The sequence below is a fragment of the Trichosurus vulpecula genome, chromosome 1 (assembly GCF_011100635.1).
Source record: "Trichosurus vulpecula isolate mTriVul1 chromosome 1, mTriVul1.pri, whole genome shotgun sequence".
Lineage (NCBI taxonomy): Eukaryota > Metazoa > Chordata > Mammalia > Diprotodontia > Phalangeridae > Trichosurus > Trichosurus vulpecula.
In genome coordinates, this window is record NC_050573.1 from 119,625,572 (window position 1) to 119,645,506 (window position 19,935).

Genomic DNA, 19,935 nt, shown 5'->3' on the forward strand with positions numbered 1-19,935 from the left:
ATATGTGCTTGGAGTTTTCTCATTCTCCTCTTGACCAGGAGAGTATAGAAGGCAAAGAGTGAGGTGGTGGTAACCACAACAATGAAAAGAAGAATGACTGAGAGTTTTGTGTACATGTTTGCATTTACTCGTGAGTATGAATAGACTGAAAGTTGGACTAGTTGTAGATGGTTGCCTCCTTATAGAGCCCACCAATCGACAGGTAAGACTAAAATAAGTCAAGATACCTGAGCAGAAGTTTTCTCATTTGAAATGAAAGGATGGGGTAAAGGAGGGGGTATGAACTTTGGGTGAAAAAGGACTGTACATATTCACAGATCTATACCAATAGATACTTCCGGTATGTATCAACCTGGAGTGCTGAGATTTGGTCAGGGAACCTCAGGGAAAATTCAGACAGATGCTGAATGAATCAGATGTAATCCAAAGCTCAAGTAGGATAGGATACATTCCTTTCTGGGAAGAAGTATAAAACTGTAGACCTAAGTTTTAATTTCCTATGCTCACCAAAAATATTTTTGACTATGTCTATAGAGGCAGCAGAGGCAAACCTTAGGCCTTTATTCCTGGCAGAATTCCCACTTAAGGGAATTACATTAGTTCTACTGTCATCATCCATACTGTTTCAATTAAGCACTCTATTCTCTTCCTGTTGCCAACAATTCCTTTCCACAGTGTGAAAGTGCACAGATACGTTCCTATATAGACACAGACACATATTCACACATATTTTTGTCTAGGGACTCATTGAAGAGAGTAGTGCACTATCCTTTAGAATAATATAACTGTAGGCAGATCTAGCCATTGTAGTAGACAGTCATCCGCGTGGCAGCTTTGTGTAGTGGACTGCACACTAGCCTTGGCATCAGGAAAGCCTAGGTTTGAATCCCATCTTAGACACTTGGTAGTCCTGTAAACCCAGGCTAGTTACTTAACTTCTCTGGACCTCAGTTTCTTCAGGGGATTTGGCTCTATGATCTCTAAGGTCCCTTCAAGCTCTAAATCTAGGATCTTATGCTAAGATTTGAGGGGCGCCAGGAATACTCTCTCCCTCTCTACCATCTTCACCTCCCCCTAGTCTATTGATAATGTACGAAATTCCACCATCCTGGCAGTCACTCCTTCATAATATCTGCAGTTGAGCAAAAGAGTAACATGATGTCTTTGTGCCCCACAGAGCTTTTAATTTAGAAATTAGAGGTCTATAAATTGCAGTGGATGCTGCTGGAGAGCTGTGGATGGAGTATTACTGGGTTAGCATTACACTTTCATAAGCTGTTAACACATTAGCATGAATTAGGTAATCATATCTTTTCCAGCCAAGTGGCTGAGAGCATCTCCCTCAAGGAAGGAGACTAATGGGAAAGTCTGGGAAGGCAAGTATAGATAGAGGGCTTATAGTGGCATGCCCTGGACAAAGGGAAAAGTGTAGGGTATCTGAAGAGGGATATGACAAAAGGAAGCAAAGAGGACATTGGGTTAGGAGTGTGACTTTGAAGCGTTGCTGGCATTCAATCATTTTTAGTCACGTCCAATTCTTTGTGACCCCACAAAGGAAGCTCACTGCATTGTGATATAGCTTATTTCATTCTATTGTTACTTTATATAGGCAGCCATAATTATTGGGAAGCTTTCCCTTGAATAAAGCTAAAATGCTCTCTTTTTTGTAACTTCCAATGACGTATCCTAGTTCTGGCCCCTGAAGTAACATCGAACAAACCTGCCCTCTTTTCTAGATGACAGCTCTCCAGATATTTGAAGACAGCTATCAAGTTTCTTCCTGGTAATCCTTTCTTCTAGCCAAATACCTTCAGTTCCTGCAACCTTTCTTCATAAGAAATGCATTTAGGCCTCTCACTTTCCCGGTCACACTCTTTTGGACACTCTAGTTTGTCAATGGTCTTTTTCAGATCTGGTGCTCTGAACTGGATATACTAAGCCAGTTATGGTCTGACCAGCACTGAGTTTTTGTTGTTCAGTTTCACCATGTCTGACTCTTCCTGACCCCATGGACCAGAGCGTGCCAGGCCCTTCTATCCTCCACTGTCTGCCTAAGTCTGTCCAAGCTCATGATCTTTGTTTCCATAACACTATCTATTTATCTCGTCCTCTGCCCCTTTTCCTTTTGCCTTCAATCTTTCCCAACATCAGGGTCTTTTCCAAAGAGTACTGCCTTTTCATCACGGGGCAAAAGTATTTAAGCTTCAATTTCAGTATTTGACCTTGCAGTGAATAGTGTGAATTATGTAACTATTGCTGTGACTGAATAGCAAAATCAATTCGATTCAACAAGCATTTAGGATTTTTTTGGTCCAGATTTGTGATTTCATTGGTATAGGAAACTTCCAGTGTGTAGACTGACATTCCTAATGCAGCTTGACAAATCTGTAACTTAGAGTCTTTAGAGAGTTGGCTAGGGAACCCCTAGGTTCAGTGACTTGACCAGAGTCACACAATCAGTACACATCTTTTGAAACCAGACATGTCCATTACAAACTTACACAGGTAGAATGATGACTTAGAAAACCACAAATTAACATTATCTATGTTGTATTGTGATTTTATTTATTAAACATTTCCCAATTACATTTTAATCTGGTTGGGATCTCTGTGGGCTACAGACAATCAGCAGGCTGCAAGTATGACACTTCTGCTCTACACCATGTTATCTCTCTGAGGTTGGAAATACAAAAAAAAATTTGAAAAAAAGAGTGGAGTGCTTCCTTTGTAGAACTTACATTGTAATGGGGGCAGAGAGGGATACAACATTTTGAATATGAATAAGAAAGTCAACAAGCATCTATTAAGCCCCTACTATGTGCCAAGCACTGTGCTAAGTCTAGAGAGCACTGAAAAAAAGAATCATAAAAATGCTTCTACAGGAGGTGGTATCTGAGTGGAGGCAACTAGGATGTACGGTACATAGAATATTGTACTTAGGGTCAAAAAGTCCTAAGTTCAAATCCTGCCCCAGATACTAACTACATGACTCTGGACAAAGGTCCCTATAACTTTTCTACTATGTGCCTGCCATTTGGTGTTCAGTCATATCTAACTCTTCATGACCCCGTGGATCAACCATCCATTGGAGGTTTTTTGGCAAAGATACTAGAGTGGTTTATTATTTCCTTCTCCAGTTGTATGCAGTCAGGGGTTAAGTGACTTACCCAAGGCCACATGGCTAGTATCTGAGATCAAATTTGAATTCTTGTCTTTCTGGCTCCAGGCCCAGTGCCACCTAGCTTCCCCTGTCACATGTCAGGTGCCTAATAAGTGCTTATGGGACTTAATTATTGAACTGATTAATCAAGTTACTAAATCTAGCCAAGGACAAAAACACATCTGGGTAATTAACTTCTCTCAGCCTCAGTTTCCCCATCTACAGAATTAAGATAATAATAGTACCTCCCTCAAAGAGCTGTTATGAGTATCAACGAGATGATATGTAAAACCGTTTGGATATGCTAGCAATTATTATTGAGGCCTGAAGGAAGCTAAAGATTCCAAGGGGCAGAAGCAAGAAAGACAGACATTCCAGGCATGGGGGGACAGCATAAGCAAAGGCTCCATTGAATCAAGCTACAAAGAACTCCATCTCAGAAGATGTTGTACAGAGTAGGGTCGGGATACATACGTGTCATCTCAGTTCCCCGAAGTCCTTCACTGGCAGTGGTACTATATATTGCAAACACTGCTATCTGATACTCTGTTAAAGACATCAAACTCTTCAGCACTGCAGTAGATTCAGTCCCGTCAACTACCACCTGTTTATAGAAGAGTCCAAAAGATGAGATAAGAAATGAATCTATTATCAAATGTCACCAGAAGTTGAGTCAGTCAACCAACGAGATCTCACCCACAGAATGAATGCAAACAGCTACAAGACACAAAGATAGACAATGTCCTCAGATGTCTTCTGCCATCTGCCACACATCCTCTATCACCCTGACAGTATGGCCTCCTTGATTTGTGGCACAAACTGGCACATGCCTCCCTCAAGGGACACATTCACTTATGCTGAGCAAAGTTTATGCAACTCACAAACCTACGGTAACACAAATCGTTTCCACTCAATTGCAAATGTACATTTTGCAACATACAGCTTGATCAAGTCTTTCAGGGGCTCATTAGTTAAGGAAAATATATAAAATAATTTGAAAGGATTTCATTTTTATGAGGTCCTGATCATTTAAAAACTACAATCTGACATGTAGAAAAAAAAATCCGCTCATAAAATCCTGCCATAAAAATGGAGAATTGTAAAACATGATGAGGTCAGTCAGAGGCTATAACAAAAGGAAAGGGGGATTTATTTTTAAAATAACCAGATTCTTTGACAAATCTTTGTATTGTGAATAGGAAGCTAGGAGCATGCAATGATCTGGCAGTATGTGGACTGCCCTTTCTTTGCCAAACCTTAGAGAATCTGGAGCCCAGCTGTATCACACTGTTCTCCTATCATGTCCAGGGAATTCCAAATCTTGGATACTGATGGACTATGTGACCACATAAATTGGAGCATTCGTTTTATTAAGGGAGAAAAGCTCAAAGAACCCCTCCCAAAATAGAAAGAAAGCTCAAAATAAGAATAGGAATCTAATTAGTTCTAAAGTTTAATTACACTTTAATACCTCATGGTTGCATTTTGGAAAGAGTATAAAGACCTATTGTCAGAGAACCTAAATACTAATCACAGTTCTGTCATTTGGTTTCTGTGTGGCTTGGCCAACCCATCTCTAGAACTCAGTTTCCTCATCTGTAAAATTAGGGGGTTGGAGTGATCTGTGATTTCATCAGAGGGGATGCTCCCTGCACCAAAACAGATCACAACCCCTATGCCATCAGTAGATGGTCTTCAAGAAATGCTTTGGCTAAAACATCCATTACCGTCTGGCTATTCTGGCAATAAGCCTATCTGAAATAACCTAGGCTGGGGCTTAGGGAAGAGTAAAATGTTCCAACTTTAGGCCCCTACTCAAAGACTTTCTAGCTTGGCAAGGTAGCCAGTGCCTCCACTTATTTGGCACAGTCTTTGAGGACATAAGGGTGCCTCCATGCTATGAGATTGCATTTGAATAAGCCTTTAATGAACTAACTAGTTAAAATGTTTCAAAGGCAAAGGAATTTTTTAAGAAAGGCAGAGAGCTCAAGGTAGGATTAGTGAGCAGCTTCAGAGAGTTGTCTAAGTGATACAATTAGGGGATGGTCAGTGAAGATTGTGATAGGAGTGGGCTATGCCAGCTAATTAGCTAAGCAACTTAAGTATTTCCCCTTTAACTTTTCACTTTTGAACTGGTTAATCAAGACACTAAATAGTTTTGTTTATTTGTTTGTTTTTTGGCAAAGATACTGAAGCTGTTTGCCATTTCCTTTTCCAGCTTTTTACAGATGAGGGAACTGATGGGGTTAAGTGACTTGCCCAGGGTCACACAGTTAGTAAGTGTCTGAGGCAGGATTTGAACCCAGGAAGATGAGTCTTCCTGATTCCTAGTCCAGAATTCCATCCACTGTGTCACCTCACTGCCCCAGGCTAATAAGTGTTTAAAGACAAATTTGAACTTGGATCTTCTTGACTCCAGGCCCAGAGCTCTATTGATAAAATGTCTAGTAATTAACTAGTTCAAAGTCAAGATGATAAACATTTATTAATCACCTTTTTAAGTAGCTGCTCCATGCAAAGGGCTTCTGTTAGGTACCAAGTAAATAGAATATATACTAGTAGATACGTACTAGCAGAATGAAAAATTCTTGAAAGCAGGGGCTCTCTCAACTTTGTATCCCACAGTGCCTGGTATACTGTGGGTGCTTAATAAATGTTTGCTGATTGGTTGACATAGAGTCAGCCAATCAGTCAACAAACATCTATTAAACACTTATTACATATCAGGCATTGTGCTCAGCACTGGGAATGAGAAAAAGGCCAAACAAATAAAAATCCCAATTCTTGCCCTGAAGGGGTTTATAACCTAGAAGAATGAAATCTCTTTGCCTTTTCACTAGTTAGTCAAGTGAAGTTTGTTCCCACATCTATGTGGAGGTGATATTTTCCCTTACCTATCTACTCACATGGCAAAAATAGCAATGATTCCTGGACATGCATAAGAAAACAACCCCCAACTCCAAACTCTGATATCTAACCTCCTTCACTGTCACCCTAACTGGACATTTGTCTACTAAATATAGATTTCAGATCTTCAGTTAAGAAATATGTCACCCTCATTACCTCCTCTGGTTTTCCACCTCTTGTAGGATAATATACAACTCTGTATTTTTCTACATTTCCTGGGGCAGGTGTCCAGGTAACTCTAAAGCTTCTAGCGGTGACTTCAGATGTGACTAAATCGGTAGGAGCTCCAATGTCAGTCACAAGTGAGCCTAAATGGAAGGAACATTAAAAAGAAACAATATCCTCAAAATGAGCGTTTCCTATATAGTTCTGCTGAATTGAGGCAAAGTTAGCAATTATTCTAAAGAGACATGACTGTTGATAATAGGCTTCCTCTAGAAAAATCAAGCCAACAAGCATTTATTAAGCACCTACTATGTGCCAGGCACTGTGCTGTATTCCCAGAACTTAGCCAATGGCTGGCACATGGTAAGTGCTAAATTGTCTTGACTGTGCTGTAAAAGAAATAAGCTAAACATGAGCGATTTTTCTTTTTTAGAAAAGTTTTACTGGCACTGATCATGCTTTATACCACAATCAGTTTTCAACATGCCCTGTTCCCCTAGAGCTCTTCCTTGGAACAAAGAAAAACAGTTATACAAAACCAACTGAAAGCAACCACATCTGACAGCATAAGCAACGTTCCTCACCAATAGTCCTTCAACCTTTATGCCAAGGCAAGGGAAGTGTATTTTATCATTTGTCTTCCAGGACCAAGATTTGGCCTATTGTTTCAATTGTTTATTGTATTAATTTCATTTTCTATGAATTTTTGAGGCTGTTCCAATACTAAGGCCCATTTCTGTATCCTCTGTTTCCTTGTCAATCAAAATTCACTCTGATATTCATGTTTTACTTACAAAGAACATTTCAAGGATCAATCTCTCGATATATACTGATTTGTCCTTTATCCTGATGGTAACTGAATTCACCCTGAAATTTGGGGATCTGTCTTTTACTAAAAGTCTAGACTTGTTAATTCATTGAATTTAAATTGCTACTACTATGATAAGAAAGTCACCAGACTTTTAAACTAAACCTTCTGAAAGTACTCATAGGACAAAGGGACAGCAAAGATGGAGTCTGGGTTGGGGAACAATGAAACGTGCAAGTGATGTTTTTGAGGGCTGACTTAAAGACCCTCTAACCACTGTAAGAAACATCGAGTCTTCCAGTGATACCAATATCTATCCATTTGGTCAGATTTCTATAACCCAAAAGTGCTGAGGTCCCGTGACTCAAGCTTCCAAATTTCAAGGCACTTTGGGACAATCTACCTAGATTCAGTTCAATAACATTTACCAAACACCTACTTTATGCCAGGCACTGTGCTACAGGGCAGAGATTAAAAGACACACATGAAGCAGTCCTAGCCCTAAAGTACCTCAAACGCTGTTGGAATGTTATATAATTGAGGACTTCAAGGAGTGTGAGCAGAATCATTGGTTCCATATAGGATGGCTGCCCTCTGGATGGATAATTCATTCCTCCAAGCTCAGAGAACTTCTACAGAGTTTAGAGAACTCCCACATACTTTTTCTGGTTAAGTTTGTTGAGGGTCCTAAGAGACTGGGTCCAAATTAGGATGCCCAGTCAACTGGAACTTCAGAGAATGACAAGTAGAGAAGAGATAGGTATTGAGGTACCCATAACTCATCTTAAATCAGTAATGGGGCCAGCTTTCAGGAAAGGAGCACATGGGCTTTTGTATCTTGACAACTTCTCTATAAGCCAGAGAAACCTGCTTATTAGCAGTACTGTGAACTCCTAAGAGCACTGGAAAGCCTCCTGTTAATTCACTACAACTAATATCACAGTGAAAAAACTTCCAGGGGTTAAAGCTGCCTTAAAAAAAAGCCAAGTTGTAGCTTTTTCTACTATCGTTCTTTATATTTTGATTCTTACAGGATATAACATTGACCCTTGAAGGCAGGAACAATTTCATTTTTGTCTTTGTATCACCATTGCCTGGCACATAGTAGGTACTTTATAAATGCTTGATTGCTTTAATTGATTGATTGAGGGCATAGGTCTCCTTTAGGAATCCACCAAAAAGGGGAGTCAACTTGCAAATTTTCATGTTTGACAACAGATTTTGCTGGGAGTTCAAAATTTATAACCCTTTCTTAAAAAATGCTTTGTTTAACTTGATACCTTTGATTTCCTTTTCCTGCTCTTCCACTCTGGTGCAAACTGTCTTTGTCAGGCCTTCCACAACTGTATGCATCAGGTCAAACTCTGCCACGTTGTAGACGTGAGTACTGTCAGGCTCAGAAGCAATCTCCTGGAGTTCGGCTACATCTGCGTTTTTCACACCTTGTGTTGAAAAGAAAAATCAGTATCTCATAAAAATTCAAGACTCGGCTAGCAGAATCAACCCAACCACTAATTAAAATTATTAAAATTAATAAAATCAGTAATCTGTAAGTTCGTCTTGAGAGTATAGACTGTCTTTTGCCTTTTATTATATTGTCGGTGCTTAATAAAGTATCTGGCACACAGTAGGCATATCGTAAATGCTAAATGACTGATAATGATCCTGATTGTTTTTCAAGATTAATTTTGTCCAGTGGTAGAAAAGCCCGCCAGCCCTAGAGTCAAGAAGACTTGAGTTCAAATCTGACCTCAGATACTTGCTAGCTGTGTGACCCTGGGCAAGTCAATTAATCTTATTTGCCTCAGTTTCCTTATCTGTAAAATGATCTGGAGAAGGAAATGGCAAACCACTCCAGTATCTTTGCCAAGAAAACCCCCAAAAAGAGTCACAAAGAGTCAGACACAACTGAAAAATGACTAAACAACAACAAAAGGAAAGTATCCTGGTGGTCCTAACCTCTTCTGTCTTGTCAGAGACTGAAGCCAAAGTTCGGTGATGGAGAGGGACTTGCCTTGGAGACAAAAGATCCGAGTTTGAATCCTAGACCCACCGCTTACTATCTGTGTAACCTTGGGCAAGTCACTTGAACCCATCTTCAGTGGTCTCATCTATAGAATGAAGAGGGTGAGCTAGGTGGCTTCTCAGGTCTCTTCCAGCTTTAAATCAATGATCTTATGAAGTAAATTCTCAATTATCTAAGCCTAAACATTACTTGCATTGAAGTATGCCTTTGGTCACTTTTCCTAACTTCTAAAACATGTACAGCAGCTACATTATTCAACATTTTACTAATTCACTAACTAGGAAACTTCAGGAATTCAGTTTTTTTTATGTTGTCTAATACACATTGGCCTAGGCCTTCCTGTGGCGACCAGATAAAAGCAGGCAGATGGGCTGAGATTAGCTAAGGTTAGTTGAGGGTTATTGCTCATTGTTCCTGAACTTTGAAGGAGAAAAAAAAAGAGTCTTGCTGCAAAAGTCTCTTACAAAGGTTTTAGTTAAATAATGCTTTTTCTGTCACTTACAGAACTTAGGGAGAAAATCAAAGGAAGCAGATAACAGAAAGAAAGAAAGAAACTGTGCCAGAGACAGGAATTTCTTCTTAGTTATTTGGAATTCTTGAACTAACCTGCACCCCTAACACACAAGATAACAAAGCTTTCACTGTATTTACAAAAATAGTTTGCTCACCGTGGTTATGAAATGAATAGTTACTATGAAAAAGGCAATATTTAACTAGAAATTTCAAACTGTATCTAATTTCTATGCTCAGCTAGATTTAGGAAGGAAAAAGTAGTTTGTTTTAAAAACACTATCCATTCATTTTTAAAATGATATCAGAGAAGGGACGGTAAATAAACTCAGTACACCTTTGTTGATTTAACCCTTCTGTGGAATTTCCTTCATTGAATAAAAGTATAGAAGAACCAAGAACAATTGCTGAGGTATTTCTTGTCTACAAGCATTTCAACATTAGCTTCTAAATTACACAACTATTAACAATAATTAGTATTCTCCATATATGTGAATACATGTCTGTGTGTGTGTGTGTATTACAAGTTGGACATCTAAATAATTCAGGGCTCCTAGTTGGGCTAAATGTTCTGTTTATAGATGGAAGCAATAAAAATATGTAAGAAAAAATAAGGATGTCAGGCAGTTTGGGGTTTGATGGACTTTTTTCTGAGTTCTTTGGGTTTCTGTCAAGCTGTAATATCACTAAATCTCTATAAAATTGTGGTTTTCTCTGCTCTTTTCTGTGTATTTACCTCTTCTGTAAAGTGAAGGCCATGGATTAGGTGATTTCTAAAATCCCTTCTAGAACACACACACACACACACACACACACACACACACACACACACACACACACTTGAGCTATAATTACTCCACTAAATGGATACATATGCAAACAGTGAGCTTAGTACAGAAAATACCACTTTCAATAGCGCTGATGAAAACTTACAGGGCCTTTGAGGCACACAGAAACCACATCCTAAAATACACCAAAGGCTTTCTCTTTCCAAATCAAGTCCATTATAGGATGCGGAATATTATTTGGCCTTATGTCTATAAGGCTAGAGTCAGGATGAAATAGGAATATCAGATCATAAGATTTAGTTCTAGAAGGGATTTTAGAAATCACTTGATCCACGTCCCTCACTTTATAAAGGAGGTAAATACACAGAAAAGAACAGAGAAAGCCCCAGTTTTACAGAGCTGAAGTGATATTACAGCTTGACAGAAACCCAAAGAACTCAGAAAAAGGTCCATCAAACCCCAAACTGCATGACATCATTCTTTCTTTCTCACATGCTTTCATCTATAAACAGAACATTTAGCCCACCTAGCAGCCCTGAATTACTTAGAAGTCCAACCTGTAAAATCACCTTGAACCAAACTAGATTAATTATAGATTTTTTTGCTGTTGTTGTTCAGTCGTTTCAGTCTGACTCTTCACGACCCCATTTGGGATTTTCTTAGAAGAGATACTGGAGTGGTTTTCCATTTCTTTCTCCAGCTCATTTTACAGATGAGGAAACTGAGGCAAACGGGGTTAAGTGACTTATCCTGGGTCACACAGCTAGTAAGTGTCTGAGGCCAGATTTGAACTCATGAAGATGAGCTTTCGTGGCTCCATGTGGCTATGCGACCTCAATCATAGATCATAGTGTCACACAATTTTATAGCTGAAAAGAAACTTTAGAAATCATACAGTCTAGACTCTACCTTTTTCCAGATGAGGAAACAGGTCCAGAAATTGAAGTCATTTGTCATAAGCCATAAAGGGAGTAGATGTCAAGTCTTGTAAATTCTACTACCTCTCTGTAATATCTCTCAACTCTTCTCTCCCCTCTACGACCATCACCACCAAGCTACTACAGGCTCTCATTGCCACTCTTTTTAATTATTACAAAACTGTCACCGTCCCCACATCCAAACTACATTTTGCTGTCTTGTCAGATTAATTTTCCTTGTGTACACTCCTTGTGTTATGCCTCTGCTCAAAAGCCTGCAGTTACTCCCTATTATATATAAAATGAATCTAAAACAAGTTTTCTCACCTGGAAAATTAGGGGATTCCACTACATGACCTCTAAGGTCACTTGTACCTCTAAATCCTTGGCAATTCAATTGGACAAGTATTTTTTATTGTGTATTTGCCATGTGTTAGGCATTTGTGCTGGGTGCTGAGCATAGAAAGGCAAAAAACCAAAACAGTGCCTATCCTCAAGGACCTCATGCCCATCTGGATCCTTAGCTGTCTCAAAATGGAATGGGCTATGTTGAGAACAATGGGTTCCCCTTTAATGCTACATACTTTGGCTTGGGGCGAGAGGTGGGAGAAGTAAGGATGGAGAGGAATAAAGGTTGTCATTGCCAACACAGAGATAATGGTCTAGTCCAAGGGGTGTTAACATGGGTTATTCAACTTTGAGACAGAGAAAGAGAGGGGGGAAGAAGAAAAGGAAAGAGAAAAAGATGATGAATGGATAGATGAATGATTCATAGGTGGATAGACAAAGAGATAGATGATAGATGGATAGAAAATTAAATAGATGGTTTATGGACAGCTAAATAGCTTGAGATAAATGGATGGATGAATGGATGGATAGAGAAAGACAGAGATACAGATAAATGGATAGATAGATAAGCCATTTCAATATAATGGGTGTACTTTGTAATCTTATACATTTTATGCATTCAAAAACATTGTTTCTGAGGAGTTCACAGGCTTCTCTAGCCTGCCAAAGGGGTCCATGACTCAAAAAAGAGGCTAAGAATCCTTAATCTAAGTATTCACTCTCAACATTACTGCTGTACTTTACATTCAATGCTATAAAATGGAGCATGTAATTGTTCTGAAATTGTTTTGTGTATAATAGTTTTATCTTCCTAGATAAATGGGAACCTCTTTGAAGGCAACAATCATATCTCAAAATTTCTTCTGTGTCCCTTATAGCACCCAGGTCAGCGGTGGGCACATTGTAGATACTCGATCAATATTCATTGACTAAATGATTAATCAATCAGAACCAGACATTGATCTGATACTAAAAAAATATGGATGATCCAGAGGGATGTTTCAGGCCCTTTTCCTGAGTAGGAGAAGCTGGAAGAATCAGTACAATGGGAAGAAATCCTAGGGTATATATACTGATACACAAAGCCCTTTGCAGTGGATAAATAACTCCTTTGTTGTTTAGCCATTTTTCAGTCATGTCTTACTCTTCATGACCCTTTTGGGGATTTTCTTGGCAAAGAAACTGGAGCAGTTTGCCATTTCCTTCTCCAGCTCATTTTACAGATAAGGAAACTGAGGCAAACAGGGTTAAGTGACTTGCCCACAGTCACACAGTTGGTGAGTGTCTGAAGCCAGATTTAAACTCACAAAAGGAGTCTTCTTGACTTCAGGGCCAGCAGTCTAGCCACTGAGCCACCTAGACAATTCCTAGACAATGATCATGCAGTTTGTTCTGATGGGGAGATTTGAATAGGCAGGGTGAATAAAGGCCACAGCCCTCAAGGTCTATTAGTCCAAATGAAATAGGTACCTTTCAATTTAATTCAACAAACTTGCATTAAGCACCAACCATAGACTGAGCGCCATCATCTCTTAATAATGGAGACTACGATCTGGGTGATTAAAGTGTTCTTAACAAGAACAGCTGACATTTGCAAATATGACATTGCATCATCACAACAAACAGAGGGGTCAGTTCTCTCCATTTTATAGAAGAAGAAACCAAGGCTCAGATTTCTTGCCCATGGTCATACAGCTAATAAGATAGGAACTGAATTCGTATTTTCTTACATGCTATCCACTATCCCACACTTCTTCAATAACACAATAAAATGGAAGAGAAATGATGACAAATCATATAGGCTTCTGAAACACCATTAACTCTTCACACAGTATTTCAGTATCTAGTCGGCTGCTGACTGGGACTTGGGGTCTTTTTTCAATGAGAATCTTTCAATCTAGAAGCCCTATTCACTAGCAAAGAATTTTTATAAGTATAATCAGTCATGGGAATGCAATAGCCTCAAAAGAGTTGGCAATTATCCGGATCCTATGCCACACATACCTCCTTTTATAGGAGGGACACTTAATAAATAAATTATGGTTTCCCTTTAATAGAAAACAATACTGGTACCACTCCACAGACTGCATTCCCTACAAACAGCCACAGAATCACAGAATCTCAATTGAGAGGGACCTTCATACTCATCCATTCTAAATGGAACCTGAACAGAAATCCCCTGCATGGTATCCCAGACAATGCATCATCTGCCTGAAGACCTCCAGTGGTGCAGGAGACGCATTACCTCCCGAGAAGCCCCATTTTTCTTTTGGACAGTTTTCATTGCTAGGAAGTTTTTTCTTCTTAAATCCATCCAAAATCTGGTTCTGCTACTTGGATTCACTAGTTCTTTGGGGCCAATAAATCTAATCCCTCTTCTATAGGAGAGCCTTCACACACTTAAAGAAAACTCCCCACTCTCCCTAAGACTTCTCTTCTCCAGGCTAAAAGTCCTCAGTTCTTTATTTTTAAAAATATGTTGATATACTGTATCTTATTCCCAGTTCTTTCAGATAATTTTCTTTTTAAAAAATTTTATATTTTGAATTTAACAAACACAAAAGCAGATGGGCGTTACCATAGATAGATAAAGCCGGATGGAAAATAAAGATTTCACTCACAACTGTGAATTTGCACCATGTAAAATTTGCCTCTCCCTTGAAAAATACAACGAATTCAACATGCTTTTTTCAAAGATGTTCTTCAACCAATATTCTTAAGGCATGGTCTCCTGTGCCTCTCATCAAGCTGCCCACTGTTCTGAGGACTCTTTCCAGGACTGTATAGCTACAATTCCTTGGGAAATATTTTTTCTAATTTTCTCCCAAATATCTCTGTCAGCAAATAGGTAATATGCAGATATGACATTCATAATCAGAATCATAATAATAGCTATCATTTATATAACACTTTAAGGTTTGCAAAGGGCATGACAAATATTATATACAACAGCTAGGAGGCACAGGGCATAGAGTGCCAGACTTGGAGTCAGCAAGACCTAAATTCCAATCTAGCCTTGGAACTTACTAGCTGTATGACCCTGGGTAAGTCACTTAACCTCTATTTGTTTCAATTTCCTTATCTACAAAATGGGATAATAATAATAATAATTATAAAGTGCCTAGCACAGTGCCTGGCATCTAGTAAGCACTTAATAAATATTAACTATTATTATTATTAATTATTATTATCTCCTTTGATCCTCACAACAACCCTGCGAGGTGGGTGCTATTATTATCATTATTTTACATTTGAGGAAATAGAGGTTAAGTGATTTGCCCAAGGTCACACAGCTAGTAAATGTCTGAGGCTGGATTAGAACTCAGATCTTGTGGACGACATGTCTGGCCCTCTATCCACAGGGCCACCTAACTTATATAAGCACGAAGAAAAGGATCTATTTGATTAAAATATTATAAAAACCAATATCCATATTTGCATATCACTTGATGCCTTTCCAAATACTTCTACTTGAGCTCATCTTGTTCTCCCACCAAACCTGTGAGGTATACAAGGCTGTTACTTTTTTACAGGTGGAAAAACCGAGATAAAATTGGTTAAGCGATGGGCAAGTGCTTACACAGCAAGTTGGTAGCAGAGTCAGAAAAAAGAATCCAGACCTTCAGAGCTGAATTCTAATGGTCCTTTTACTACATCCAGAAAAAAAGATGATTTTCTGTCTACTGACTACTGTTGATATACACCAGTGAGGTAATACTTACCAATCGCAAAGAGCTCAACCCCAGACTCACGTAGAGTTCTCGATGGAGGGATAATATCATCTTGAGATTTTCCATCTGTGATCAAGATGCCAATTTTGGATACTCCAGTTCTTGCTCCTGCTTCTGGTTTAAAACTATTTTCAAAAATGTAATTTAAGGCAAGACCTGGAAGTATAAATATTAAATAAGTCACTAACAAAACAGTCTTTCTCATCTGTAAAATTTAACCTCGAGATGAAAGATAGCTTATGGATTTGAAATAATATGTTTACAATAGGCAAAAACTCATTTAAAAAAGCTTCAGGATTGATAGCTCAAATACCAGGGAAGAAATTCAAGTCCACACCACCGTAAAGAATGAGAAAAATAAACATTGCATTACTTTAGGAACTGGTTTTATGAAGAGTTTGGACAAGATGGTCTATAGACCCTAGCTCTCAGATCCAAGGAGACTGAGTCCCTTAGGATCTAGACTAAAAAGTAGCCAGAATAACAGTTTCAGCAATAGCAGCTCCATGATGATTCTCTGTTTGAGGCAAAGGATTATGGGGGAAACATCTATCAAAATGCTACATGATAACTGGGCTTGTTGCCATTCCCCTTTATCATTTTCTGGCCAAGAAAACCAGGCCTACCACAGAAGCACCAAATGATTTTTTAGTGGGCTAATGAAAATGTCATTAAATTCCTTCTCAAAAACTGTGATTTCAGCAGCACCTTAGCCTTTAAAGCCAACGACCATACGCATTTTGTTTGAGTTGGAGAGTGTTTGTTGCCTTTTAAAAAAAAGTTTTATTGATAAATTTTGTTTTATGCTGCAGTCATAGAATCACAGATTTAGAACTGGAAGGGGCCTTAGAATTAACTGAGTCCAATTTCTTCTTATTAAAGGTAAAGAAACTGAAATCCAGAGCGAAGCCACACAGCTAGTCAGTATCTAGGGCAGGATTCAAAGCCAAGTCTTCTGACTCTAAGTCTAGACTCTAGTCTATCCACAACACCATGCTGCCTACCTCTCCAATTCTATCTAGATATAACACACAGCCCCCATTCAATAGCACTTAAGCCTTCTCTTATAACAAAGAAAAATAGCTATGTAAAACCAATCAACTCGATGACCATCCATGCCTGACAGAGTATGTAGAGGTCTACACCTGTAAACTGTCTCTGTTAAGAGGAGATGCTTCTATTTTATTAGCCTTTCTCTGGGACAAAGATGGGTCCTTATAATTACTCAGAATTTGGCTTGTTTTATATTTTCTTTTCATTCACATTTTACTCATTGACATTCAGTGGCAAAAATAGCTTTTGCCTACCATCAAAAATAGTTATAAGAAAACTTTTCTCATGAACCTCAGTCTACAGAACCATTTTCCCATTAAGAATTGGCTGAAAAATAAAAGGTAATGACTATGTCTTTGGAGCTGTGACAGAAATTACTTTTCACTGAGGAAAGGGGTATCTTACTAACTTTTTAAAAAGAATTTAAATTTTGGGGCAAGATGAATAAACAGCATAAAGTATAAGATTCAAGTATGTTACCTGAGATTGGAAGGTCAAAATATTACCTTTATTTCTCTTTGGCCTAGTGCAGTCTTCTTTGGGACTCCAATTGGGTTTTTTGTTGTTTGTTTGTTTGTTTGTTTGTTTGTTTTTTACTGAGAAGAAGGAAGAAATCTCCCAGCTTTGCCTCCTGATTTTATATTTGGAGTAGAAGAAACTCAAGTATTTTTAGTAATAGATGAAACATGTTACACAGATTCTACTAAGTAGCAGTGCAGAGAAATGGAAGGATCATTTAGGAGAATCAGAGCTGCTAATATTGAGGACAGCACACAAAGAAATACCTGTTAAGGTGTTTCCTCCCTTGTATGGTAGATTCCGGACAGCATCAATCACTGCATCCTTGGTGCTATAGGTATTCAGGTGCCATTCTATCCGAGGGTCACCACTGTATTGTGCAAGGCCTAACAAAGAAACAGGAAAATGTTCATGGCAACAGATGAACTTGCCACTGAACTGTGGTTACTAGATTCCTCCAAACAAATGTTCTCTGGAATTTACTTCTTTGAAGAACTAGCGAGATGTGTTTTTCATAGAAAGGAATCCCATCAAACTATATAACCAGTCCATACCCATCTGCTAAGAAAATTCATATTTTCTGGCCAAAGTTAGAAGCCAATTCATAACTGATGATATGATTTATTTAATTTGTATGCAGACAAAATGACTAGAATTTGCCTTTTCCCTTCCCAAAGGAATGACTTTATTCAATGACTCTTTAAAGAAGTTAAATCATGAGTTACAAGATGAAATTAATACATTGTTCAAAGATTTCCGGCATCTTTGTTGGCCAGCCTGAATTTGGCAAAGCTTCTCTTGGACTGTGAAATTATGTCCAATTTTCTTAATTCCACATTTGGGAGGATTTGATTTCTCACAGGCCTTCCATCCCTAACCCCAAATGATAAAGGATTGATTATTCAACTAACTGTAATTTCATAATTGTAAAAGAATAAGTCCATTAATTTTTATTATGCTTAAGTTTCTAAAAAACAGAAGGCTGTGTTTTGAATGCTTGATGATTATAATTCTGCACTTAAAAAAAAGTTAGTAATGTTAGTTATTCTAAAAAAATTGGGAGGGGAAGGAGGAAGGTCAAGATGTGTGATTCCATTGGTATAGAGGAAGCTCCCTCTCCCAAAGTAGATGTGCAACTCTTCAACCTACAGTCTTAAAAGCTACTTGGGGCTCTGAGGAATTAAGTGGCTTGCCCAGGGTCCCAGAGCCAGTATGTGCCAGAGATGGCATTTGAATACAGGCCTTCCTGACTCCTAGGTTAGTGGTCTAGGACATACAACCTATGGATTCTAAATACAATGCAGCAAGTTTTACCTCTATCAATGTCCTTGAGGTTTGGAACTGATCCTAAATTTCTCAAAGGCCATAACAAGTAGGGAAGATAGAAAGACTGCCTTTGCAAGGACTAGTCTAACTAAATCTGCAGTAGCTCAGCCCCAACCTGGTCTCAGAGTAATGAATTTTTCTGCCACAGGAGCGTCCAAGGACCACCTGAAAAAGCTTAGGGAGGCTTCAATCTACCTCAATGGAGAGAGATCCATACCGGTGAAATCACAGATCCTTGAAGTATTGACATGGGCAAGCCCAAGTAAGTAAGACTCCAAGCTCTTCATCTTGTAAATGTTTATGGCTTAACTTATTTAAAGAGTCATTGAATAAGAGAGATAAAGAAGCCCATATCATTAGTTGTACTATAGTAAGAGTGCCATATTAGGCAACAACCACACATTCCAAAGTGGCAGCATATATTGCAAGCCACCGTAGAAAGGAGTCTTACTGTATTTGTAATGTCTAAACACTGAAGAATTTTACATTGAACTTATTGTCACTGATACTAGTAAAACCACAAACATTACCTATCCGAGTTTTATTTTCTCCAACGTCGAAGGCTGTCACCAAATTTTCCAAGAAAAGGCGAACCAGTCTGAAGTTGAATCTCCCAATGCTCCATGAGCCATCTACCAGGATCACAATATCAGCAATGGCTGGTGTTTTGCATACAAATTTATCTTCTGTAAATAAAATTAAAGGGAATAAATTGTGATCTATTAATTGAGGGGAAAATACACCCCAGTGACTATGTTTTAAACTCCTTCAGGTTCACCTTTCATAGCTTAGAACTAAGAGCCCAGTCTGATTCTCATTAAAGGAATGTCACCAAATTTTTATGATCATTCTCTTGAATTCACTTTTGTTGTTGTTGTTAAGTCATTTTTCAGTCATGTCCAACTCTCCATGACCCCACTTGGGATTGTCTTGGCAAAGATAGTGGAGTTGTGTGCCATTTCCTTCTCTAACTCATTTTACAGATGAGAAAACTGAGGCAAACAGAGTTAAGTGACTTGCCCAGGGTCACACAGCTAGTAAGTGTCTGAGTGTGGATTTGAACTCAGGAAGACAAGTTTGCCTGACTCTAGGCCCAGCACTCTATCTACTGTGCCACCTAGCTGCCCCAAATTAATTTTACTGAGAGAAAATCACAGGAATGATTCGAGAATAAAGCCAATAGTCTGGAAATACTTTAGAAAAATACTGGCAACTTCATACCACCTTGGCAACTTACACCTTGCTTTCAACTATTCTAGAACATGGTGTCTGTGTTTTCTGATACAATTTTGGGCTTTGTCCTGCAGGCTTTCTCCAGGAAAAGATCTAGGTAATGTCTAGGGGTGGGGTAAAGGCAAATTAAGACTGGAAGATTTCCAGTAAGCAGTCTGAACTCTTGCATTCAGAGTTTGTGTTGGAGGGAAGAAATAGCAGGAGAGAAATGTGGATTTCCTGAATTCAAGGAAAGAACAGATCCAAGTGTTTGGTTTTGACGAGACTGAAAAATAGTAAAAAAGGGGCTGAGGGTGGAATTTAAACTATACCTAAAATGGATGGAGTTTGTAGCAGGACCAGGAGGTAAATAACCATTTCCAAAGTCAAATCCCTTTGTTTGGCTTGCCTATATGATGATAAAATTCTGATCCTAGGATGATTTAAATATTCAAATAGATGAGC

The 19,935-nt window shown here is 38.6% G+C and overlaps 1 protein-coding gene across 2 annotated transcripts in view; it reads right to left on the reverse strand.

Annotated features, from left to right (window-relative positions):
• COL14A1 (collagen type XIV alpha 1 chain) overlaps positions 1–19,935 on the reverse strand; it is a 254,847-nt gene that overhangs the window by 165,020 nt on the left and 69,892 nt on the right. For both annotated transcript variants that reach the window (XM_036760560.1, XM_036760567.1), the window contains exons 6-11: positions 18,789–18,944; positions 17,199–17,318; positions 15,352–15,516; positions 8,321–8,482; positions 6,224–6,375; positions 3,635–3,764 (exon numbers count right to left, since the gene is read on the reverse strand). In XM_036760560.1, the coding sequence (XP_036616455.1) occupies positions 3,635–3,764; positions 6,224–6,375; positions 8,321–8,482; positions 15,352–15,516; positions 17,199–17,318; positions 18,789–18,944 (885 nt within the window). The remainder of the gene's footprint in view (positions 1–3,634; positions 3,765–6,223; positions 6,376–8,320; positions 8,483–15,351; positions 15,517–17,198; positions 17,319–18,788; positions 18,945–19,935) is intronic.